Source organism: Balaenoptera musculus, chromosome 9 (genome assembly GCF_009873245.2).
Source record: "Balaenoptera musculus isolate JJ_BM4_2016_0621 chromosome 9, mBalMus1.pri.v3, whole genome shotgun sequence".
Classification (NCBI taxonomy): Eukaryota; Metazoa; Chordata; class Mammalia; order Artiodactyla; family Balaenopteridae; genus Balaenoptera; species Balaenoptera musculus.
In genome coordinates, this window is record NC_045793.1 from 100,332,255 (window position 1) to 100,357,961 (window position 25,707).

The 25,707-nt window shown below is 54.3% G+C and overlaps 1 protein-coding gene and 1 long non-coding RNA gene across 10 annotated transcripts in view; both read right to left on the reverse strand.

Annotated features, from left to right (window-relative positions):
* Window positions 1-25,707, reverse strand: part of TNS3 (tensin 3) — a 239,058-nt gene that overhangs the window by 69,114 nt on the left and 144,237 nt on the right. For all 9 annotated transcript variants that reach the window (XM_036863546.1, XM_036863553.1, XM_036863547.1 and 6 more), the window contains one exon: window positions 7,875-9,134. In XM_036863546.1, coding sequence (XP_036719441.1) covers window positions 7,875-9,134 — 1,260 coding nt within the window. The remainder of the gene's footprint in view (window positions 1-7,874; window positions 9,135-25,707) is intronic.
* Window positions 13,905-22,493, reverse strand: LOC118900798. The gene is made up of 3 exons (XR_005021228.1): window positions 20,140-22,493; window positions 16,770-16,853; window positions 13,905-15,811 (listed from the first exon to the last, which is right to left on the reverse strand). It is a non-coding gene; the product is annotated as an uncharacterized LOC118900798 (long non-coding RNA).

Below are 25,707 nucleotides of genomic sequence, written 5' to 3' on the forward strand. Positions count from 1 at the left end.
GAAACTCTAACCGCAAGCCCCTTCCAGATGGTATGACCGCGAGCCCCTTCCAGATGGTATGACCGCGAGCCCCTTCCAGATGGTATGGCCGCGAGCCCCTTCCAGACGGTGTGATCGCGAGCCCCTTCCAGAACGGTGTGATCAAGAGCCCTTTCCAGACGGTGTGATTGAGAGCCCCTTCCAGAACGGTGTGATCGCGAGCCCCTTCCAGACGGTGTGATCGAGAGCCCCTTCCAGACGGTGTGATCGAGAGCCCCTTCCAGACGGTGTGATCACGAGCCCCTTCCAGAACGGTGTGATCAAGAGCCCTTTCCAGACGGTGTGATTGAGAGCCCCTTCCAGAACGGTGTGATCGCGAGCCCCTTCCAGACGGTGTGATCGAGAGCCCCTTCCAGAACGGTGTGATCGAGAGCCCCTTCCAGACGGTGTGATCGAGAGCCCCTTCCAGACGGTGTGATCGCGAGCCCCTTCCAGACGGTGTGATCACGAGCCCCTTCCAGAATGGTGTGATCGCAAGCCCCTTCCAGACGGTGTGATCACGAGCCCCTTCCAGAATGGTGTGATTGCGAGCCCCTTCCAGAACTGTGTGATCGCGAGCCCCTTCCAGAACGGTGTGATCGGGACCCTATGCATGGAAGGAGGGAGGGGAAAGGGAGGGAAGTGGCGGCAGGGAGACAGCGTCCGGCAGACACCCACAGAGCAGTCCATGACTTTGACAGACTCCAAGGGATGCAAAGATGCATACACAAAGCAGATCAATTAAGAAATTATTCTGGGCTTTAAAAATGTACTCCCTTTCTTTGTGTTAAAAAACACATAGCATTACGTTTACCACCCTGACCATTTTTAAGTGCACGGTTCAATGATGTTAAGCATATTCAGATTGTTCTGCAACAGATCTCTGTAACTTTCTCATTTCGCAATACTGAATGAAAAATGACTCAACTGAAGGGGTATGGACACATTTCCTGAAGCTCTACTCTGCTACAGCTTTTCAGATGACATGAGTGAACCCAAACCCAGACTGCATTAGACTTGTGAGCATAACACCCGCCATCTAAAGGTTTGTCTATGGCCAGGCCACCGTCACCGTTTGAAACCCACCGAAAGAGAACCAAAACGTAGTTCCAGTGAGTTCGTACTTTGTGTTTCCCAGAGGAAACCAGTGGAGATCGTCCTTCACTCTCTTATTACTGAGGTCGCCTGCAGCTGCCAAGGGTGGGACAAGCCCTCTCCTGCCAAGGACACAGAGCTGCTGGTCCCACACGCTCTGCTGCCGGCTCCTGCAGGGACGCCAGGGCCTGCCCCCTGGACACAGGAGCACCCCCTGACCTGAAAACAGTCATCTTGCCTTCGAAGGGCGATGCGGAAAGGCCTGAGGGTGGAGAGAAAAGACCTGAGCCCTCGCTCTTTGCTCACCACGTCCCCAGACCACACAGTCTGCAGCAGGTTCTGACCCTGATCCGGGACCCTCTTCCCGGAAAGGCCTAAGAACTAACACAGGCTGGCCACGCAGGAAGAGCCCACGGGCCAAGTCTGAGCCTGAGTCACCCGCCCGCTCTGACCTCGCGCTTCCTCTCTGTGACTGGACGTCATCCTCTGTCTCATTCGACCAGAGGAACCAGTAGTGCCTTGAGCAGGGGCGATGCTGGCGGAGGCTTCTTGGTTTTGTGAAGCCCAGCTCCTCTGGAGGCACGGGGGCTGCCCCAGGGCCTCAGAGGTGGAGGAGGAGCCGCCTCGCAGCACCTGGCCGGGGTCCACGGCAGGCCTGAATCCTGCTGCCGTGCGTGACGCCGGGGTCAGCCTGAGATGCCTTTCCCCAGGCGTCAGCACCTGCGGCCTCGGGGAACAGAGGAAATCCTGAGGGCGGGCATTCTGTCTCATGGCGGACGTGGCCAGGGTCCACGCTCACCCCTTCTTCCCTCGTCTCTGTGCACCTGGATTCCCGGTCCTCGAACACACCTGCACTTCCGCACACCTGGGCCCTGCCTCTCCCCGGCATCTGCACAGCCTCCACTGAACGTCCTCCTGGAGAGGCCCCGCTCTCTTCTCCCTGATGCCCCGGCTCTCCTGTCGTGCCCCTGTGGGCTCGTGCCGCTGCGGCTCCCGCCCGCGCTCAGGGACCCTACACTCACGCTGTGGACCCACGGCTGAGGCTCTCAGGTTCTCACACTGGATCCCTTTGGTTTGGGTTTAACATATAATATTTTTTAAATAAATTTATTTATTTATTTGTTTTTATTTTTGGCTGTATTGGGTCTTTGTTGCTGCACGCGGGCTTTCTCTAATTGTGGTGAGCGGGGGCTATTCTTTGTTGCGGTGCGCGGGCTTCTCATTGCGGTGGCTTCTCTTGTTGTGGACCACGGGCTCTAGGCGTGAGGGCTCAGTAGTTGTGGCTCGTGGGCTCAGTAGTTGTGGCTCGCAGGCTCTAGAGCGCAGGCTCTGTAGTTGCGGCGCACGGGCTTAGTTGCTCCGCGGCATGTGGGATCTTCCCAGACCAGGGCTCGAACCCGTGTCCCCTGCACTGGCAGGCGGATTCTTAACCACTGCGCCACCAGGGAAGCCCCTTTAACATATAATTTAAATTGACAGGCTTTGCACTATCAATTACTGGAAGTTGATACTCATTGTGAATTTCCTTCAGCATAAATGAGTCCTGTGACACGGGCGAGCACGCGTGCAGGGGTGTCTGTGTCTGCAGAAGCACACCAGGAGCTCTGGCACAGTGTCCTAGTGCCATCTGCCAGCAGAACACGGGGTCTGCCAGGGTCCGACAGTTGTGGGCTGGGGGTTGATGTACCACGAATAAAATGTTTTGACAACAGGAAACAAGGAGCCCATAGGTGTGAGGAAAACAACAGCTGGCTTCCTGCCATCCACGGAATCATAAACTTCACAGACTGAGTCATTTCTTTTGTTACTTGGGTACTATCAGTTGAAATCTCCCCTCATTTAAAAAATGTGATCCAAGAAACCCACCGTTGAGCAGGGCTGCGGTGCAGCTGGGCGACCTGGGGGCTGGCGCAGCATGAGGCCCCAGCAGCGCCCAGATGGGTCTGGTGTCAGCCCAGAGCAGGGGAGCTGCAGAGGTGCTGAGCGCCTACAGGGAGTGAAACGCCTCCACATCTCACCCCGTTTTACAAGGTCTCCCAGGGCTTTCTGAGACCCCACCTGTGGGGGCCACTCTCGCTTCATGGGTGGGGACTGGTGCCCCACACTGCCCGTGATAAACCTCGCTCAGGTCCCCGTGCCAATTCAGCAGAGACACATGGGTCTTTGGAGGGTCACCTGCATTCCCACCAGCACCAGATCCCCTCTATTTACAAACATTCCCACGTGTCAGGAAACAAAATGAGTAAGTCACTGGCACTGCCCTCCAGGGGTTTCGATCTGGTGGCAAAAACTGAGTTTAGTGGAATAAGGGCTCAGTCATGAGATGCGTAGTGAGACAGATGGAGGCTGTTTACACATTATGGTGGGCATGAAGGTCAGGGGTGATGCAGACAAGCTTCAACATAGCACCTAGAACGGGGCAGGAGCTCTGTGGCAGTGCTCACTATCTTCTTTACCATCACCATCACCATCACCACCATCACCACCATCATCATCATCATCACCACCACCATCATCATCACCACCATCATCACCATCACCACCATCATGATCATCACCACCACCATCACCACCATCATCATCACCATCACCATCACCCTCACCACAATCATCACCATCACCACCATTATCATCATCATCATCACTATCACCACCATCATTATCCCTACCACCACCACCATCACCATCACCACCATCATCATCACCACCATCACCACCATCATCATCATCATCACCACCATCATCACCATGACCACCATCATGACCATCACCACCACCATCATCATCACCACCACCATCATCATCATCACCACCATCATCACCATCACCACCATCACCATCACCCTCACCACCATCATCACCATCACCACCATCATCAACATCATCATCATCATCACCACCATCATCACCATGACCACCATCATGACCATCACCGCCATCATGATCATCACCACCACCATCACCACCATCATCATCACCACCATCACCATCACCCTCACCACCATCATCACCATCACCACCATCATCATCATCATCACCACCATCATCACCATGACCACCATCATGACCATCACCACCACCATCATCATCACCACCACCAGCATCATCATCATCATCACCACCATCACCATCATCATCACCCTCACCACCATCATCACTATCACCACCATCATTATCCCTACCACCACCACCATCCTCACCATTATTATTATTGTGCTGATAGCAAGTAGACTTTCTCAGAAAATGCTTAGCCTTCACATATAATTTTCGTCTCAGAAATAACCAGAGCCACAGTGGGCATTGCTGCTGCCTGCAGAGCTGGTGCAACGTGAGCTGTGCAGGACATGCAGAGGTCCCCAGAAGGAGCTCCAGGTAATCCATTCCCAACTCTCTACCACCAGATAACTGGTGGTCTTTCTCATAGTCAGGACATGATCTGCAAAGAGTGATGGATTTCACTAACTTCAGGATGCTGAGGTCTCTGCGACAAACCTTTACTTACAGCCAGAAAGTAAGACACTGTGCAGCAGTCAGCATCTGGGGGCAAGATGCAAGGCAGGCCAGGGAGGGTCTCACGTAGAAGATACAGCGTCTTGGAACTTTCTGGCCTACTTCCCATTTGTGTGCAAGACTTGAGGCCACTCTGGTCAGATATTGCCCCACATCAGTAGGGCTGAGCCTCAGGCACACAGACATGGGACAATGCATCTGTGGGGTAACAGCCACCATCCTGGGAATGTCATGGAGCCTTTCAGATTCATCGTCCCCTTCCTACTCAGCATGGTAGAACCGAGAGCCACATGTGGACCAGCTCAGCTTGGAAGCCCTGGCCTCCCCCATCTAGGGGATGGATGCGTGCTGGGGATCTGGAACATCTTCCAAGCACAGGTTTCCGGCATCCCCAAACCTTCTGAAACGTTCCACAGCTCAGAATCAGTTGGTTAGTTGTACACTTTTATGACTTTCCTTGCCATCTAGTGATTTTTTTTCTGTTGCTGGCTGAGCTAGCTTTTTGCAACCAAGAGATGTAAATACTGACATTTAAATATTAAAATCAAATGGGTTCCAGTGTCCTCTATACCAGCCAGGGAGGGAAGGAAGTTCTCTCTCCACCTCAATTCAAGTGGCCGAAAGCTACAGACGTGCACATTCTTTTGATGAGATTTCTATCAATACAAGATGTCCCGGAGTGAGAGCCAGAAGTCTGCATGCAGGCTGTTCTGAGAACCCTTTACACTGTCCAGATCCTTTTCATCAATGTAGTGCAAGTCTCAAAGGCACTACACTTCCCGGCTTGGCACTTTCCTAAAACAGGAGCTGACTCTGGAGTTGAAAGCCAAGCTCCGGGTTAGAAGGCCAGTCCTCGTGCTGTGAGCTATGAGCTGCCCTGCTGGCAGGTGTTCATCGCTGCTCAGGCCTCCTACCAGAAGCTCACGTGCAAATTTCAGAAAGGTCTCTGAAGATTAGCATCCACATTGCTTATACCTAATCTACTGACGTCACCATAGTTTTTAAAAGTATAAAAGAAAACCGGCAAATGCCCGAGGTTCCTATCAAACATGAATGGATTAATAAACACTCTAACTGAATTTGCATAATTAATAACCGAACGTGCTGAATTTTACGGGTCTGTTGAAATAGTCAAGTCCTTTAATTTAAAAAATGTCACTATTTTTATAAGACAAGGAACTAGAAAAGATCTAAAATCAAAATTAAAATTCCAATAATTACAGCGATGAGTTTATCAAGTAATTTAAGAACAGCTAACGAAAGGGTGGAGGAAATGAAGAGATTTTCTAACATCCCAGGCTCTATGTTTTATTGCTACAAGAATAAAGGAGAAGAAGTCACTAGGGACTGAGTTCCATCAACTGGAAAACAAATGAACTAAAGGAGGCTGTCAGACTGTAACCTGAGCCTTGGAATCCTTTTACCCCCTGCACACTCAGATGCCTCCAACTGCTTCCAAATCTCAAAGGAGGTTTTAATCCAAAAAAAAGGTTTCTGGTTTTAATTTTTCCAAGCAATTTCTTTTAAGTAGGTTTGGTGAGATAAGAGACAGGATGCAGATAGCTTTGTTCCCAATGAAACCTTTTTTAAACTCAGAATCTCCTGAATGTGTCTGATTCAGTGGATTCATATATCCAAATCCTTCCAACTAGTTAGCTGCTACTATTACTACTGTTGTCCTACGGCTACATGGTAGAGTCTGATAATCTACTCCCAGGAGGCTCTTCCAACTCTTTCCAACTCCAAGTTACTTACATCCAGGGGCACAGGTACTCAGGGAAGAGAGGATGTCACACACTTATGATCCAGGTACCCTACAGGGGGGCGTGCGGACCAGTACTTCCTGCACACTTCCACCAGCCGGGTATGTGATAGAGTTTCTTTTAACAGATAGAGCGAACAGAAATTCAGAGACTACATCCTTAACCCAAAGTCACACAATCAGCCAAGTGCACAGCTAAGCAGGACCAAGGTCTGCAAAGCTCAGGTAACCCAGGCCATCTGGACCCGGGTGGGGCGGGGGGGGGGGGGGGTCTGAAATCCACTCCATCTGACTGCAAAGCGTGCCTCTGGGTGCAGCCACAGGGGCCGAATCCTGCTCTACTGCGAATGACCTATGTGACCTTGGGTGGGCCACTTCCTGACACCTCTGGAAACTCAACTGTAAGACAGGATCCGCCCCTGTAGCCGAGGGGCCTAAGAAGATGAAAGGGCCCCGAGAACAATCCTGGCTCGGCACTCAGGGTCAGACTTGGGAGTAGGGGGAAGCGACAGAGCTCTTCCTCCGTCACCCCTCCTGTCTTTACTTCTAGAGGCAGGGCCTTTAGGGAACCAGCTGATGCCCCAGAGGGGGACGCACACCAACACGCCGACGCAGGAGGGCCTGGCCTCACTCTCAGCCCCGAGGTGACCTCTAGGTCCTTGCAGCTCCACCCCTCCCTCCACCTCCCCAGACCTCAGCAGGTTTGGACGCCTGCCTTGGCCCCATCCACCTCCTCTGTGTGGAAGCTTCTAGACGGACACTCCATTCCTTGACCCGGACACCCCACCTCTGTCCCAGTGCCCCCGGCCTGCGGGGGCATCCTCCCAGGCCACCCTGGCCAGCTCTCCGGGGCCCCAAAGCCTCTGCTTCGCCAACACGGAGAGCCTGTCACAGGCTGGATCCCAACTCCCTGCCCCACGTCCACCCAGCCGTACACCCAGAGGCCACCTCTGTCCACCACAGCTACCCCCAGCCTTCCCAGGTCTCGCAGGTGGGCAGGAAGGCCTGGCCCTGGCCTTGCACAGCCGTGGCCTAAGGGTGAGAGCCTGCACCGTGCCCACCTCCCGCCCAGGACAGCCCCCAGAGCTGCAGGGTGCACACAGGGACCCCCTCAGGGCCCGCGACCCTGCCGCCGGGCCCGGTGGCCGGGATTCCCACCGCGCCTCTCGGCCCCGACTCTCCGGAACCCGCCCCTCTGGCATCCCTGCCACTGCCCACCTCCAACCACCCCCATGGCCCTGTCTCTCTAGCTCACAGGCTGCTGCCCCACGGACAGCCTTCCCGCCCCCTGCGTGGCCAGCCAGGAGACAGCTTCGGCACCTGAAGTGCACAGTTACCTGCCTGTCCCCACGGGGCTGTGCCCAGGGCCCCAACTGTCCTCCTCATTCCCCTCCCCGGACCCTGCGTCGGGCCCGGCGCTCTCCCATAAACCCCTCTTCTGCACAACACAGACCCAGGCAAGCACGCACCCCGCGGAACACCAGCTCACCTTGCCTCGCGGGGGCCCTGCCAGGGCCTTCTGCCGTGTCCTGCAGGCGGCCACTCGCCCGCAGCCCACCTGCCACACCGTCTGGGGCCACGGGGCCGTTGGCCTGGCTGCCCGGCATGTTCATGTGGGTGGGGATGGGCTCAAAGGTGGGGTCCAGCTCCAAGATCAGCCTGTTGAGCTGCTCGATGGACTGGTCGATGTCCAGGGTGGGTGAGCCAGGGGAAGGGCCTGCGCTCAGCGCCGGGCCGCTCCCGTTCACGACTCTGACATCTGGAACCCTGGGCGTGAACGCCGCTTTGCCGGGAGGGGGTCTCTGCGTGTCGGGGGGATGTGGCCCGGGGCCTACGCCCCTCTGGACGGCCACTCTGCTGCTGGCCCCCCGGGTAGGGGTGAGCGGGACCCTGGGCTGGGCCTGCGCCAGGCCGGAACCGTCAGCTGTGCCGCGGCCGCCGAGCCTGGCCTCCCCGTCGGGGGCGAAGCTGTACTGCAGAGCGGCCACCATCTGCTGCTGGCGCACCCAGGTCTGCGTGGAGTAGCTGCTCTGCCCGTAGGCCTGCGTCTGGGCGGGCACGGAGGGCTTCCTGAGCGCAGGCTGCGGCTGCTTGGGCTCGCGGCTCCCGAAAGCCTGTTCCCGCTCGTACGGGGGCTCCACGGCGAGGCCCAGATCTGGGGCCAGAGGGCCGTGCTGATCTTCGCCGGCGGTGCTGCTGAATCCATCAGACAGGAGGGAGTTCTGGCTGCTCTGGTGGCAGGTGAAGGGGCCCAGGTGGGCGGACTGGTGGCCCTCGGAGGAGGAGAGGGTCCCAATGCTGTCCACACTGTGCAGGTCGTGGCTGGGCATCTCGTCGTCCAGGATGTCCGTCTCTCGGTCCTTGGGGGTGCTGTCTCCGTTCACGTGCACCTGGGCCGGTACGACATGGCGGGTCCCGCTGTACTTGCTGCAAGCATCACTCATGTCCTTGAGGGGGCTTCCAGAGTCTTCGAGACCAAAGCCACTGAGCAGCTGATCCAGCTCAGCCTTTTCTTGGGGGCTCAGGCCCCTCTTGGGTCCTGGAGCCAGACGCTCCTCGGTCCTGTCGGTTCTCACCGAGGCCGTGGAGTGGCCCGAGTCACTGCTGACAGACAGGGTGTGGTCGCTGTGGTCTGGGCTGCTGGCGGCCGGGACAGTGGGGGACCCTCCTGGGACACTGGGATCCGAGGCGCTCTTCTTTCTCACCTTGGCATAAAGGCTGCCGTCGACAGGGCCCTGCGTGTGCAGCACTGGTGGGGAGAAAAGGAGAGATGGACCGTAAGTCAAGGATGCAAGGGACCTTCGGGCTCTTGGAACAGGCCTCTATTCCTGTCTGAACACATAAATGGATTCACAGCAGACAACTCAGAATAATCAGGGCCAAAGACGCCTCTAGGGTCCCCAAATTCTACACACACTCCTGCGAAGCAAACGCCCACGAAAAACACTCTGAATAATCAAACATTTTTCAGGCCCTGCATTGTTTCTACATTTTTATGCAAAGAGCACGGTCATTTAGAGCACCTCTGGGCTTCTCCATACTGGAGTCATCTTGCCTCAAGGGCGCACTGTTAATGGTGTCCTTAGTTTGAATGCTGAACACAGCAGCTGCTCACAAATCCCCAAGACTCAAGAATGGATGGCGCCTATGACAGGAGAGAGCTTCTGTCAACGTCTATGAAGCATCCTCCAGGGACCTGGGTACCAGTCCTCGGTAAGCAGAACATCTGATTTAGGAGCCTGCTGTCCTCAACCTTCTGAGATCCGCTGAAACCTAAATATGCAACTCAACGAAAAGAAAAAGCACAGGAACTCGTCCCGGGCCTGCCTTCCCGTTAGTGCAGCATCTTTGGGCCAAGAAGGTGCTGATAAAGGCACGGCAGGACCTCAGAACACAGAGGGGTAAGCACTGATCTCCACGCATCAGGACGGCGGAGAAAACAAAATTAGGCCTCAAATGCAGACGGGAAGAGCGCTCCTATTATTAATTACGGCCTCGGCTGCGGCGGTCGCCACTCCCTGACCCACAGCAAAGAGCTGGGAGGGCACCCGACAGCACAAGAGAGCTTGAGGTCAGCCCCTCCCTCCCCCTCCGTCCTCCTCTGCCTCCCTGTTTGCCCAACTGTGAAATTGCAGGCATACCACCACAATAACGGAGCTGCAGAGGGCTTGACCCACGCTGTTTGGGGTCCTGGGACCCACTGCATCCCAGCAGCAACTGGGCCTGGAGCCGCTCGGGGGGGACCCGGCTCGGCTCTGGTCCTGGCGGGCTGCGTGCACTCCACCATCAGCAGCTTCCGGCTTTTTTAAAAACGCCGGGGTGACACGCCAGGACAGAGATCTGTGGGGTATCTGGGGGTGCTGTGCTGAGAGCACGTGCGGGCCCGGCTTCCTTCTTATCTCAGCTGTGCCCAAGAGGAAGAAGCGGGGCTAGAAGTGATGGGGGATGGCAAACAAACACCGGAGTGCAGGCCGGTACGAATCTCCGCGACCCTCACCTTAACGTAGCGCCTGGTGGGGAGGGCCGGGGGGGCGGAAATGATACATAAAATACGGTAAATAAACCAAGTCTTCAAGGTAGGCAACTGGTGACGTGAGCATCTAAGTCAGAGGCAGGAGCTGGATGCAGCTTCGGGGTAATTGGGGCAGGTGCCCATGACAGCTGGTGGTCACAGAGCACCTATCACGGGGTGTGCACTCAGCACATTTTCTCTAACTTTCTAGCATATTCCCCCTGTAAAGAAAAAGAATTGATGCTGAAAGAGCATCAGAAACTTGCCCAAGGTCAGGCAGCTGCTGGGAAGCCCAGGTGGGACCAGAACCCACGCTCTCTGGCTCTGCAGCCTGGGAGCCCCTGGCTGCCCGGGCCCTGCTCGAGAAGAGGCGGCACTCGGTCATGACGCTCTGCGTGGGGTCAGCGAGTGACCCAAAGGTGCCAGGGGGAGGACCTGCTGCACCCAGCTTTGCACACAAGGACCCCGGAACGAACGCTCCCAAGTTACAGGGCACCTGCAAACGTCACCCCTACAACTGTGAAAGTGCAGAATCAACCCATGTGGGAGCCACTAGGTCATCGTGCTTAGGACGCTGCTGGGCTCACGCAGAACGGCCCGTGGGTGAAGAGGGAGCTGGAACATCAGACAGACGCCAGTTCAAGTCCTGGCTCTACCCCAACCCGGCCTGCGGTCACCGACCCTGTGTTGGCCCAGCTGCACAACGAGGGTTTGGCTGTGCTCTACATGAAGTTCAAACACGGGCACTGAAAGTCACAGCACACAGATGAGTGTCCTTCTAGCCCTGAGGAAACACCAGTTTAACGTGGCTTCTGTGGGAGACCCTCTGTGGCCAGGAAAACTCAACTAAGGCAAGACCTGGGGCGCCAGGTGTTTCCCTTCCATGCTGCAGAGTAGCAGGAGTGCACACTCGGCTCTGCAAGAATTCCAGTCCCGCCAGAGCGGAGGGGAGGCCAGGACAGACCGCCAGCCACACAGCCAGCCGGTGGGGATTTCTAGAAACAGGTGTCCACGCGTCCATGACTCAAGTCCTTCTCCCTGAATCTAAATGAAAACGGACTGGCGCAATGAGTTAAGGGGAAAAAAGGAAGCCAAGAAGGAGCTGTACAAAAATTCTTCCGATTTAAATCCAGGCAATGCCCGTTAATCATTTTGAGTAGAACCCCGTGGCGACCCCACGTGAAGAACGGTCCATAAGGGCCTGCAGGAAACGGAACAGGACAGGATACTTCTCCTTGGCTGCGAGTTACGAGTAATCCCCTTCTCATTATTTTTATTAGGAGTAGAAATCTTAAAATAATAATAAACGCATTAAAAAACAGCCCGATTGCCACGGACTAAACACTGGCTCTGTGTGAGGCCGGGCGCTGAGCACTTCGGCCTCGGTCTCATGGGCTCTCAGAGCTGCTCAGGGAGTGTGGCGAGACATCACCGCAGACCCTTTGCTAAGCGTCCTACCACACACACAGGTGACTGTCTATGTCAGAAAAGGTCCAATAAATGGTATACCTATAGGAAAAGGATACGAACCATCTCCGAGAACCCTCAAAGTCAGACTCGCCCAAACTTCTGAATCACTTTGTAGGAGCTCAAATCTTCCCAAAGGCACAGGGCCTCTGGGGGGCTGTCCAGGGGCCTCCAGAGACACCCTACTGCACCCATGCTTTGTGATCCCGGGGAGTGTGGGAGTCAGACTTGGGGCGAGGAGGAAAAGGGGCCTCTGGTACCCGCTGTCCCTGCCCGGCACTCTTTGCAAAAGGACTCGGACTGAGTTTCCCTGCACCCAGAGGTGGATTCCTGTTCTGCATTTACTCTGTACTTTCCTGGTCAGGACATTTAGACCGTTCAATCCCCTGATTCTTCATTTATAAAAGGGAATAATTAGTCTTACCTTTCAATGCACTTATAAGAATTAGAGAACATATATAAAGAACCCAGGTCCTAGGCTCCTGAGATGGGTAGCCATAATTATCCTTTTTTAAAATTTTATTTATTTATTTATTTTATTTTTGGCTGCATTGGGTCTTTGTTGCTGCACGCGGGCTTTCTCTAGCTGCGGCAAGCGGGGGCTACTCTTCGTTGCAGTGCGCGGGCTTCTCATTGCAGTGGCTTCTCTTGTTGTGGAGCACAGGCTCTAAGCGCGCAGGCTTCAGTAGTTGTGGCTCGCGGGCTCAGTAGTTGTGGCTCGCAGGGTCTAGAGCACAGGCTCAGTAGTTGTGGCGCACGGGCTTAGGTGCTTGACGGCATGTGGGATCTTCCCGGACCAGGGCTCGAACCCATGTCCCCTGCACTGGCAGGCGGATTCTGAACCACTGCACCACCAGGGAAGTCCCGAGGGTAGCCATAATTATTAAAAGCTCCTTCCAAGGTGGACAAGGCCTGGCATTCCCTGACTGTGCTCATTTCTTCCCTGTGCACCTTGCTGCTCCCAGACCACAGCAGGCACTCACCTGCCCCAGGGCCTTTGCTCGTGCCGTTCTCTGCCTGCTGGGTGTTTGTCTGTGGCACACACCTACATTCAGACCTACTGCAGACTGTCTCCCCCACGAGAATGTGGGCTCCAGGAGGGCAGGGGTTTGTTTTTTGCTCCCTGTGGTATCCCCAGCATTAGGGACCAGCCCCTGGCACCCAGTGGGCACCGGGTACTGACAGACTGAATGCTCTGGCTTGTTCTCACATGACAAAGCCTGGGGAGCTATTCTGGAAAGATGTTCAGCTGTCTTAGCTGGTAAAAAGACTAAAAATAACTAACCAACCTTCTGAAGGTAGAAGTGCCCACAGCCCTTGGCCACCTGCAGCCCCAGGGCCTCCGCTCCCCAGACATCATAACAACCTCTCCCCCAGGTAGACCGCACAGCCCCACCGAGTGGGCCTTCAAATGCAACCCGACTGGAAAGGTGCCGAAGTCAACGAGCGGGTTCCAAAATGTCGAAGAAAACAAAAGATGCAAACCTAAATGTGACCCAATGTGCCAACCTAATTGTGACCCAATGTGCAGACAGAGGGGTGAAGGCCCGAGGGACGTCTGAACGCTATCTGTGCAGCCACAAGACTGGGGGTGTGATGAGGGCAAGACAGAGCCCTGGCATACAGTAGGTGCATAACAGTGGCACCGCATCTTTACCATTTCCCGTCTCCTCCATCCTCCTGCCATTAAGATGGACTTTCCTGGGGCTTCCCTGATGGCGCAGTGGTTGAGAATCTGCCTGCCAATGCAGGGGACATGGGTTTGAGCCCTGGTCTGGGAAGATCCCACATGCCGCGGAGCAACTAGGCCCGTGAGCCACAACTACTGAGCCTGCGCGTCTGGAGCCTGTGCTCCGCAACAAGAGAGGCCGTGATAGCGATAGGCCCGCGCACCGCGATGAAGAGTGGCCCCCGCTTGCCGCAACTAGAGAAAGCCCTCGCACAGAAACGAAGACCCAACACAGCCAAAAATAAATGGATAAATAAATAAATAATAAAAATAAGGAATTCCTTTAAAAAAAAAAAGCATATAAGATGGACTTTCCCAAGCAGGTTCGTCCCCACAGCTGCAGGGCTGGGCGGGGTGCACCCACCTACTCATGGCCCGCCTCTAAACCACATCTAGAGAAGGGCGACCTTGCCTACGGGGCTGGTATTTTGTTTTCTGAGACCCCATGTGAAAACTGCAGGGTGAGAGCATTGAAAACAGAATCACAACCAGGGACAAAAGTTATCTGGGGGGCTTGGGGGAGGGGGTCACTGCACGACTGACTGACTGCCAAACCCCCCATGGAAAATGAGACACAAGCTCCAGCCTTGGTGTATGAAGCCCCCCAAAACTCTGGTCAGTCTTTAAGGACACCCTGACTTAATTGATGGTAGAGTGCCCCTTTTAATTCAGATTTGGAAAAGTGACGCAGAAAGTAATTTTCAGAGAAGCGATATAGCCAAACTCCCTTCTGTGATCCCTGGGCACGGCTGGGGCTGGGGTCCCACTGCCACCACCAAGGGCTCCCAGGGGAAAGGAGGTGGGTCCCCTGGGGTGAAGGAAGCTTGGGGTTGTGAAGCTCGGCTCCATCTCGGAGCTCAGAGTGCTATCAAAGCTGGGGTGAGTGCGGGGCCAGCAGAAGACGTCTGGAAGGCATTCACTTCATCCGCCCCTTGCATCCTTTTGTAGATTTCAATGACACATTTTAACTTTGTGCTTCCAGCTCAAGGGGAGTTTGGGGGAATTGAATGAATCCTCATTCTGCAAATGAAGACCCCCAATCTCCAGATAGAGATGTGACCCGCCCAGGACCCCCAGCTTTTCCACTGCAGATGCAGGACAAGAGCCTTTGCCTGTCCCAGTGCAGGATCGACCACTTGCTCTGTGTCCTGTCCCTTCCCGCCATCCCTGCCCCACCAACCAGAACCCAGGGCCCCTTCCCAAAGGAGGCCTGTGAGTTTTCTGGTAATGATTTCCCTGCATCCGGGGCCTAGTTAAAAATCAAACAAACGTTAACTACGGCTCTGATCGCTTCCACTGAATGACACACCGGGCAGGTTCCCATCTGGAAAAGAACCAGAAGAAAGAAAAGAGCCAGTGGACATTCTTGCCTCATTTAAGGGGCGAAGCTGCAGCACAGACTAGCCGCCCCTGCTCTGCTACCGTGTGCCAGTTCCCTGCCCACTCCCACTCGACTTTTGAAAGGGGGCTATCTCACAAGAAGGAAAAGAGACACCCCCAAAATATTTCAAAAGTAAGCAAAGAAAATGAGGCAGACCTAAACAACAAAAAAAATGAAAACATTCCTTCTCATCCTGGCTGAACGCAGATTAACCAATGCCCACCTGTGCTCACAGGTATGTGCTCACAGGTGTGTGAAGAATCAGCCAAAGGGAAGGCAGCATCTCAACTCCACCGCCATCTGAACACCAACCACTCGGCTACCAAGAAGGTGCAGAACTGATCTGTAATAAGTTCAGCTGTCCCCTGGCCCTGCTGCCAACACAAAAAATCCATTTCAAACAAAAGAGCAAACCTGAGGGCTTCGTTAAGCTCGCTGAAATCTTTCTTTCTTCTATATACTGACTCTATGAATCTTATGTTTTTACTTTTGTGAAAGGTTTGCTTGAAAAGCAACTTTTTATTTCAAAAGAGCTAACAGAATCCTCCCTGCAAGTCTTCAACGGAGAAAAACAGAAAACTCCTCTCCAGGAACAGTCCCACGAGTTTACTAAGCACTTGCCACGGCTGCTAGTTGGTTGTTTATGGAGCTTGAAATGGAATACTCAGCAGAGTTCCGACTACATGCTGGGATGAACCAGCCTGGGGAACAGGGAGAGGATCAAGAAACGGAGGGCGGCAGGCACATTTCACAGCATCTGACGGGTTAGCAGAGGCAGAAAGAGAGAGCAGGATTGCAAGAAGGGATGCATCCAGGAACAGCTGCTCTCAGGTGAGGCTGCAAGGAATCGTTATTTGTATCGTCAGAGAAAGAGAGAATGCAGGGAACAGCCGTCTCCTGCAATGGGGCTGACACTCTAAAGACAAAGGCTCTGTTTAAGCACCTCCTATGCGCGGGGACACTGTCATGCCCCAGGGATGGACCTCACTTAATTCCCAAAGCAATCCTGTGAGGCAGTAATCGACAAGCCCATCTTACAGATGAGAAAACAGAGGCTCAGAGAGGTTATGCTAATATTTAAGATAATAACAGGCTACTGAATAGATCATCTGGAATTCAAACCTACCTCTACCCTACTCCCAAATCCATGCTTTCTGTTTTTTTAAAACACTGGAATTCTAAACCTGACCAACCACTTTAATGTGAAATTAACAATTTAATTTCGGAAAGGAATTTCCCTAAATGTTTTCTTTTTAACTCCCTCTCCCTCTCTCTCTCTCTCTCTCTCTCTCTCACACACACACACACACACACACACACACACACACACACACACACACACTCTCCTTAGAAACACACACACACACACACTCTCTCCTTAGAAACTACTTCAGCACTCTGTTTTCCTCCCTAACTCCCGAAATGGTGCGCTGTCGGGACAGGATCCTGTGTTTTGAGGCTGCCGGGCTGATGATGGCAGTGTTATGTCTGTTTCCTAGGCTACGGCAGCAGGAGCCGTGGCAGGGTGCGCGTTCGGTCCTTACAGTTAATGAGCTGCTCCCGCGTACACCACTTGGTCCCCGCCTACCGCACCCACAGCCCCTAGGGAGCCCTGATAAAGGGAAGGCTCCCCGCCCACCCTGACTCAGCAGGAGACAGGCTGCGCCTCTGGGCGCAGACTGCTGGGCAGTGGGTCACTCCCGCCTCCTGCGGCCGGCCCCACGTGGACCATCTCCAGCTCGCCCCTCCAATCGGCTCACTCACTACTCGAGGCCACTCAGCTAAACCAACTCACCCCATCAAAATGTCCCAATACCAGACGCCATGAGTCTACCAGAAGCCATGAGTCTAGCAGCCGCGGGCTTCCCGGGAAAAGTGTCTGAGAAGAAAGAAGGACAAATGACGCCACCATCTGCAACTACACCCAAAGCACTGAGCCAACAGCCAGACTCCAAAGGCTTCCGCTGACATCCTGGGGGAGAGATCGGGGGCGGGCACTGGGCTCGCGGCGGGGAGGCGGCTACAAGAGGGCCACCAGGGATGATTCGGGTGACAGACGTGTTCTTCCTCTTAGCTCTGGTGGGAGCTGCAGGATAGGAAGTCAAACCCCTAGATGCACGGTAAACAGAGTGAACTTTGTGTATGTACTGGGTTGGCCAAAAACTTTGTTCGGGTTTCTCCAGGCTACAAAAAACCCAAACAAACTTCCTGGCCAACCCAATAAATTACATCTCGATTTTTAAAAAGGTCATGAAATCAAGACCGAAATGAGGCTCACAATGCAATGGGCCACCCCCACGCACTGTGTCCGCCTCCCCCCTCCTCCCCACCCCCCCGCCCTCCTCTCCTCATCTCCTTTTCTCTCTGCTCCCGCCCCCGCTGCCTTGAATTCCTCCACTTTCCCCCTCTCTTCCAGGACCTTCCTTCCTCCTCCTAGACTCCCTGAGATGGTGAGAGCTCTCTCCCCTTCGGGATAGTTGTCAGGGTCCCTTCGTGCCCCCCTTGTGGCATAGAGCTTGTTTTAACTTTTTCACTGGAGCGATTTATGTGCACATCCTCAGTCCCCTTCTGGACTTTCTGGCATAATCCACCTGGGTGTGAATCCTAATTAAAAATCCTCCCCGCGGCTGTGTGACCTTGGGCGAGTTACTCAACCTCTCTGTGCTTCACTTCCCTTATTGGAGAAGTTGCCAGGCAACAGGTGTTTGATGAGGTCTGCCCCAGGATCACCGTGGCGATTCGGTGAGACCAAACACAAAGGGAAAAGCACAGGGGGGCGCTGGGTGAACACTGTGTCTGCACATCCCCACACGTGTCCTGGTGATTCAGGGCTCCTGTCTGTGTTCCCTCCAGCCCAGGGCCTGGGGAATGATAAGAATGCCTCGTGCTGTCCCGTTCATGAGTATTCTTAACTCAGCCTGACTGACCTTACACTTCGGAATTATGTTGAAGAATTGCTTTTTAATAGAGATCTCAAGTAAAAGATGGAATTTTACAAAACCTACCTGAAGCTTCTATAACCCAAACTGCACAGCGCGGCCCTCCGGCCGGCCTAGCAACCCACCTCCAGCTCTCACCAGCTGTGTAACGTTGTTCGAGCCACATGATCTGCCCGGCTTCTCAGCTTCCTCTGGGACCGATCACCACGAGGACAAAAGCGGTAGCAGTAAGCTAGCTGAGCGACGCCGAGGGCCCCCGCGTCGTCTCGGTGGGCTCACCACAAACTCGCCTCTGCTGAACCCGCGCGGTCGGGGGAACTGTGCCCCGTTCCACAGGGCTCAGCGGCAGGACGACAGCCACATGGGCGGATCTTCCAAAGCACACCCAGGGGCCTTCCTTACCTCTGCACAGCTCGGGGCTCTCACCCTCGTGGTGAGAGACAGTTTCTCCCAGACCCGCTGCATCGGCTCTGACTGACCAGCTGTGGAACCAGCGACAAACTGCCCAGCTTTCAATTTTGAGAATGGGCCCTGGAGCACCGGCCCAGCACTGCAAGAGGTCGAGAAGCAAGCGAGCATCTCAGTGCCCGCTGGGTGGTGTGCAGGCAGAGGGGGCACCTGGGGTTCCAGTCTCTGAGGCATGGGGAGCACCGCCACAGAGCAAGGCAGCTGGAAGGGGGATGGGCCCAGAGCAGGAGGCTGGGCTGAGCGGGGTCAGTGACCCTCTACATCCTCTGGCCAGGTAGAGAGCTGCAGGTGGCTCTGGAACTGTCCCAGGCATGCCTCTTCCCTCGGGGGCCTGTGGAGGCTGCAGGACCTTCACAATCAGGAGAAACACCCAGGCTTGGCCGGTGTCCCTCTCCGCGAAGTCCTTGTCGTCTCACCAAGTCACTCACGCCGAGATCTCTCTCTCTTTTTCCACTTGGACATTTACAATTGCAGCATTTATAACCTCTCAGGAAATAAGCCTTGCTTTTATTTTATTGCAATAGGGTTCTGCCTCTGTGCTAATTAAAGACTCCCCCGTGTTTGTACTGAATTAGTTCCTATTCCAAAAATATCGAGAGCTAAGAAAGGATGGCCACACTGGGGCCTTTGAGAATATTACCTTTAGTCTACAACAGCACAGACGGGTGACTGATATGTCACAGGTGAGGTGAAATGTGCCCTTTTCCCCTAAACAAAAGGCAGAAGATGGTGATTAGCTGCTAGGAACCCCAGGGGTGTGAGAGCCTGGCCCAAGCCCCTCCCCAGGCCGAGTTCCAGAAATAACTCCACATAGCACGGAGTTTCTCTGCATGTGCCATCCTCATACCTTGCGAGCAAACGCCTGCCCGAACCCCCCGAACCCAAAACTACCCCACTGAATGCCAGGCGGGGAGGTGGCACCTGGCCTGCCAGGGGGGCAGATGGAAATCGCTCCCTTCGGAGCCAAGTCGAGCTCTGTGTAAATGTTTTCTAAAACCAAGGCAGGCTGTAAATTCTTGGAAAAAAACAGTGAGAGCAGGAGGGGGGCGTTCCAGCCAGAAAGGCACATGGCTCTCCAGGAAGGGACGCGCCAATGTCAGGGCCCAGCACCTGGGAAGCTGGAGCCACACCGATTCCAAGCACTCCTGGCGGTCCCCTGGGCGAGGCCCGGAATGCTGCGATAAAGGAGCGTTGGGCTTCACGGGGGGGGGGGAGGCAGCAGGCATGTCCCGGCCACAGTGACCATACCCCAGATAAGCCACACAAACACGATGCTGGCAGGGCCACTCCTAAGGGGGCCCCTCTCCTGTCCAACCAACACCCCAGCTCGGGCCATCCTGTCGAGGGCACTTATCTTGGCAGCCGGTTCCCTTCCAGGCACTCCAGTGACAACAGGAGGTCCTGCGGCCCACTCAGAGGCCACCTGGGCCAGCCAGCCACAGAGCCGGCCACGAGCTTCTGCACATAAACCCCACTTCACACCATCACTGAATCTCCAAGGGCAGAAGCAGCTAAGACCCCTCTAAACTGCAAACAAACAGTCTTCCCAGAGGCCTGCCTGGCTTTCCCTGTTGCCAGGTTAAAACTGCTGTTCAGCTCGTTACTTACCAACAAACACCCTCTCCCCTCCCGGGCGTGTCATCGTATCCCTCTGGTACTTTTCCTGGCTGGCAACTCTCTGGTCTCAACTGAGGGTCTTTGCAGCCTAGCAGAAGCCATGCACACGCACACACACACACACACATGCTCCCTGCTCACCTTCCTTCCAGACAGCCCTGCAGCTTGTTCAGCCCACATCTGTTGGACCCTGAAGAAAGCCTCCAACGCCAGAACGTAGCATTCCGGGATGGGGGCATGTGTCCCCCCGCAGGGACCCAGCCTCCCTTCTCCAGGTACTGCAGAAGGTAGAAGATCTTGGTAGCTAAGAAAAGGACTTTGGTTCCACCCAAAAAGGCCAGTGCAATGTAAACACGAGGGTGGGGTTTCCTGCAATCAGGTTTAGTGAAATTTGAACCCTGGAGGCTGAGGAGGCGGGGAAAAGGCTTCTATTCAAGAGCCACTCGGCCGGACCAGCGTTCCCTTCCAAGCCTCCCCAGCTGACATGCTGACCTGTGGAGCCAGCACCGAGCTGCTTGGGTTTACAAACCAGTTTCAGCACCGTTTGCTTTCTTCGGCGTACCTGCCAGGAAGTCTTTGCCTTTACACCCTCCATCTCCTGGGGCTGTGTCTCTCTTTCAAGCTCGATGTGGCCAAGTTCACTGTCAGTGTTAACTGCACACCGCCTATCTTTCAGGGATTCCTTGCACACCCAGACCTCCACGTGCTGCCCAGCAGCGCCTCTGCACCTCAGGCCTCTTTATGTGCAACTTAGGTGGGCTTCAGCGAACGGTTTACCCCTGTGCTTTGATCTCATATTGGTCACAGCACAGCCAGACGCTCCGAGTCTCAAATGAACCTAAGACACCAGAGCAAACAAGCAAAGCCGTTCTGATGCCTTCAGGATCCCACAGCACAACTGGAACCTTCACAAACGTCACCACCCAATCAGCCTGAGGTGGGGAGACGGGACATAGCCAGCAGGTCCCAGACACAGATTTCTCCAGCAAACCCCCCCAAACGGCCATCAAGGCACAGGTTACGTTTGCGCTCAGGAGAAAGCGTCTCTTTTATTGCGGAACACAATGCACTGCTTGTGCAAGAAGGTCTATTCAGTTTGGTGTTCGGCAAAGGGTCCTGACCAACCCCTGTTCCTGTCGAGGGAACTGACATCATTGTGCCCACTCTGCAAATAATACTGTCACTGCAATAAAGGAAGTGACTAACTGATCACACAATACTTTTCGTCAAAGAATTCACATCAAAAGAAAAGACATTAGAAACGGAAATCTGAAAGATCTGGTTTGAGGACTGAGACAAATGGGGCCTGGCCGTGTTGTAGCCAAGGTCATGTCCAGAGTGGGGGGAGGTCCTAGCCTTCTACAGCAGAGAGAGTCTTAAAATCAGACCTCTGCATCCCAAAGCTGACAACCGTGTGAAAAAACCCACAGAATAAGGTACCAACAATGAGGAAGAGACAGAAACAGCTGTACCCCGGCCAGTGGTCTCTTTTCTCCATTTCTAACAGAACGAAGCTGCATGACTAGTTGTGTGTCAAAAGAAGCCCGGCCTTTCGTGGGGCTCATTTTCCACCGCGTGGGGCGCCGGGTGGGTTTTCCCCATGTTGACGGCAGCTTCACAAATGAACCACGACAGCCTCCATGAATGCATGGCAACCGGCACCAGCGTGACCTTCAGATCTTGGCAGTTGTGCCGCTGACGGCCTCTGAGTACTCGCGCCCAAACACTGTCATGGGCCCTCGGTTCCCACCTGTGGGTTTCCATCACACAGAGCCCATTCAGGCTGTTAGTGTCAACCTCTCCTGAAACAACACGGTCTTGTGACACTCTGCTGATGTGTGGCCAAAAGGGAGCTCTGTGGCTCAGTGTTTTGAAAGCCCTCAAACCTTTCAAAGCTACAGAGGTGGGATTTTGTGCATGGGGTTACATAACTGATACAGAAAAAGACTTGGTGGGTTCCCGAATGTTCCTGGGAGTAGTTGGCAAAGTGGGACAGGAGACCTGCAGAACGTTCGGTGTGATTCCTGGTGTGAGACCCATAAAGAGAGAAGGAATATCCAGAAAAGGACAACCAACTGGGACTAAAAGAAGTGGAAATTTCACAAAGTAGTAGAAAAGATTGGCAGTATAGGAACAGCCCAAGGTCAAAACATGTATAAGAAGGTTCATAGCAGCATTAATCACAATAGCCAAAAGGTGGAAATAACCCTAATGCCCACCTGCTGATGAATGAATCAACACAATGTGGTCTAGCCACACTTTGGAACATTATTCGGCCATAAAAAAGGAGTGAAGTACCGAAACAAAATGAATGAACCCTCAAATCATCGGGCAAAGTGAAAGACACCTGTCACAAAAAGCAACACACTGCATGATTCCACTTGTGTGAAATGTCCAGACGAGGGAAATTCATAGAGAAGGAAGACGAGGTCACCTGGGGCTGGAAGGGGAGGGCTGGGGAGTGACTGCCAGTGGGCACAGGGTTTCATTCGGGGCTAACAGAAATGTTCTGCAATTAGAAAGTGGTGACAGTTGCCTGGCCAGACCCGGCCCCAGGCCCCAGAGGGACAGCTGCCCACCACGAGGCCGGGAGAGGTACCTCTGCCCCCGCCCCACTCCTTCCAAAACTCCTTTTCCCTCTGGAAGCCCATGCTTTCCCTCCAGCCCCTCCTGAAGTACCTGCTTGGACTCCTAGAGCTACAGGACATAGAGTCTGACCCCAGGAACACCCTCATTGCCACCATCAATACCATCGCCAAGAGAGCATCACAGTAAATGGCAGAGACCCATTTTTTTTAAAAGGAATAGGCAAATGATAACTGTCTCTACAGAGACAAAATAAAGGATTTTCCCAGCTGCCCCTTCTTACAAAACACCTCCCTTTTCTCTTCATTCATGGGGAACTTTTCCCTCTTGAGGACCCCTGGGTCTGCTCCAATTTGCAGCCCTTTCCAAAGGGAGCGTGTGATAAAGTCACATACGTGGGATCTGAAAGCCCACCCCCTACATTTGGTATAAAGTCTGAAGAGACGGGAGGCAGGGTGACACTGTGACCACGTAAGGCAAGAGACGGAAGGAGGAGGGGATGCATGCGTGTGTTGGGGAGGGGGACACTCACAAGCACCTGCATCTCAGCCCCTTTCTCTCAGGCTTTTGGTTCTGGTTGTCAAATAACTTCAAGTCTGGAGTCATTCCCGTATTGGCGACATTGCCAAAATGCCTGAGCCCTGCCTTGGCAGAAATGCACCTGCAGGCTCTGCAGGGAAGACTGCAATCCTGCCCGTTATTGAGGAAGTTCTCCCCACGGAGGACACAGAAGGAAATTCACCAGGTTTGATCTGAGCTTAATTCACGCAGCCAACGTGCCACTGTCCAGGCTGGGAGGGAGGTGGAAGGGCAAGCCGGGAGGGGCTCGACTGAGGTGCAACTTGGTAAAAGTGGGTCTGCAAGAGCTTTTAAAGAAGGGGACAGGAAACAAACCCCTCACCACGTCACATGTACACACTCTCTGAGTTCACTCTCATGCAGAAGTTGTGTGACTTGGGGTTTTAGGGAAGCCAGGGGGTCGGGCCCACTTCTAGTTTCATCTCTCAGAGAACCCACCGGCAGTCAGAACTCATCAGCTGCTGGTCCCCAAGGCAGGGCGCCAGTGACAGAGTGCTCCAGAGACGGGATGCAGGGCACGGGCGCAGATCCCTGGGTGCCTGCCGCTAAAGCAGGTGCAGCATCAAAGGGCAGGGGCGATGCCGACGCCGGTCATAAAAGGCAGGAGGAAAGTGAGAGCAGGATAAACATGCACTTGGCCGGAGTCTAGGGAGATACTGGAGCTGCGGGCAGGTCAACAGCCACCTGCCTTTCAGAACCCTGCCCCAGAGCACAGGACACGCTCACTCCTGCGGTGGGTCCCACAGCCCGAGGGATGGGGGCAAGTTGGGGGCCAAGGACCCCGGTGAAATCAAGCCAACTCTCAGTGCCTCTGTTCACTGTCTGTCCTGGGGTAATGCTACTTAATGCTTCCAGCCATCCCTGGGAGACTGACACGGGCTAATTCATGCAAACTCGTCCAGGACGACATGAATTCTGAGTCGATTTCTCTGACACCACTTGGGCTAGAAAAGCAATGGATTCTGAGATGGCAGCTCAGGGCCGGTCAGGACTCATTAACAGCTTCTGACATCGCACTTAACTCTTCTGACAGGATCCAATCCATTTCAAAAAGCTAACACCCGAAGGACTTTATGGTTCTTAGCACAGACGGTGAGACTCTTGTATTTCAGATAAGATGAAGCCACTGCCCTCCATCCCAACTGCTGCCTGAAATCCCTTATCAAGGGAGGATTAACTCTGGGTCAGGGGTTCACACCTGGAAGGGGACCTGGCAAGTCCAGGGGGTCGGAGGCTGTAAATCAAGAGAGCACAAGGAGGGTGCTTGCTGAGGTCTGAGCGAGAGGCCCACCTCATCCATCCAAACTGGCAAATGCCATCAGCATTTGACACAGCGTGGGTTGGGTTAACGCCGTTACTCTGCTCTAAACCGTCAAAGCAAGCAACGCTTGGAAAAGTCTGGCTGGGCGCAGGATCTAAGCAAATTCTTCTCAGTCTGGATACAGAGAGTGGAGGCATTCAGTGAGTGGTGGCCGTGGTCAGACACCGATGACACACACACACACGTGTGCACACACACACACACACACGTGTACACTGAGGAGGCAGCCCCTAAGTTCTGGAAGCTCAGCCAACAGCATTCCCATTCTGCTAGCGGGGAGCCTGGCCTTGGACACAGGGCAGATCCAGGACCTAAGGTCTGATCTGCCAGATGCCAGTGGACCCTCCTTCTGCTAAGTCGCCGAAGCTTGCTTTGCTTTTCCAAATCTCAACACCCAACCACAATTTCTGGGAAGAAACGCTTTCAAATCCATTTTCAAAATGGCAACACCGAAATGTCACAACTGGCTCTGGCACTTCTAACTCTGCACACACCCGTGGCCAGCCGCTTCTTGACCCAACTTGTCCTCACCAGCAGGCCAACTGCCGCAGGCTTTGCAGAGCGTCCTGCATGGGAGAGTGAGAGGACTGCGTCTTACTGTGAAGCTGGTGAGAAATCTAAGTCTCCCTCTCCTGCAACCAGCCCCCATGAAGCTCTGGGACAACTGTGGTCACCTGGGAGGCCGAGTCTGAACTACAGGATGTTTATAAGGTAGCAACTTGAAGTAGCAGAGCCAAAACCTGGGGGATGGTGGCCCCCGTCTATGCAACCTTGGATCCACGAGTTTTACCAGTGGCCAGAAACCCATTCATTGGTTAAAGCCAGGAACAGAGGAAAGCGGGGCACAGCAAGGGTTCATGCCCAAATGTGGGCTGTTCTGGAAGCTTCCCTGCCCCAACCCCTGAGTTGAATCTGGCGGAGAGTCTTCGTCATCTACCTCCTAAATAGAAAACCGCCTACTGCCCACCCAGAGCCACACCCGAGTCCAGGGCCTCCAGAAGCCTCTTCACTGCTGCCCTCCTGTCCGGGTCCTGACACCTCCCTTCACCCAGCGCCTGCCGCTTCCTGCGGCATGCCTGCAATGAGGCAGGTGAACGCCGGGCTCTCCCACGCCCCCTTCCTGCACCCCTGCCTGCAAGAGGCATCTTCTTCCTGCATCTCCCTCGAATACACAGGCTGAGTAGCTGCTTCTCTTCCATCTTCCCTAATTCCTGGTACCTAGT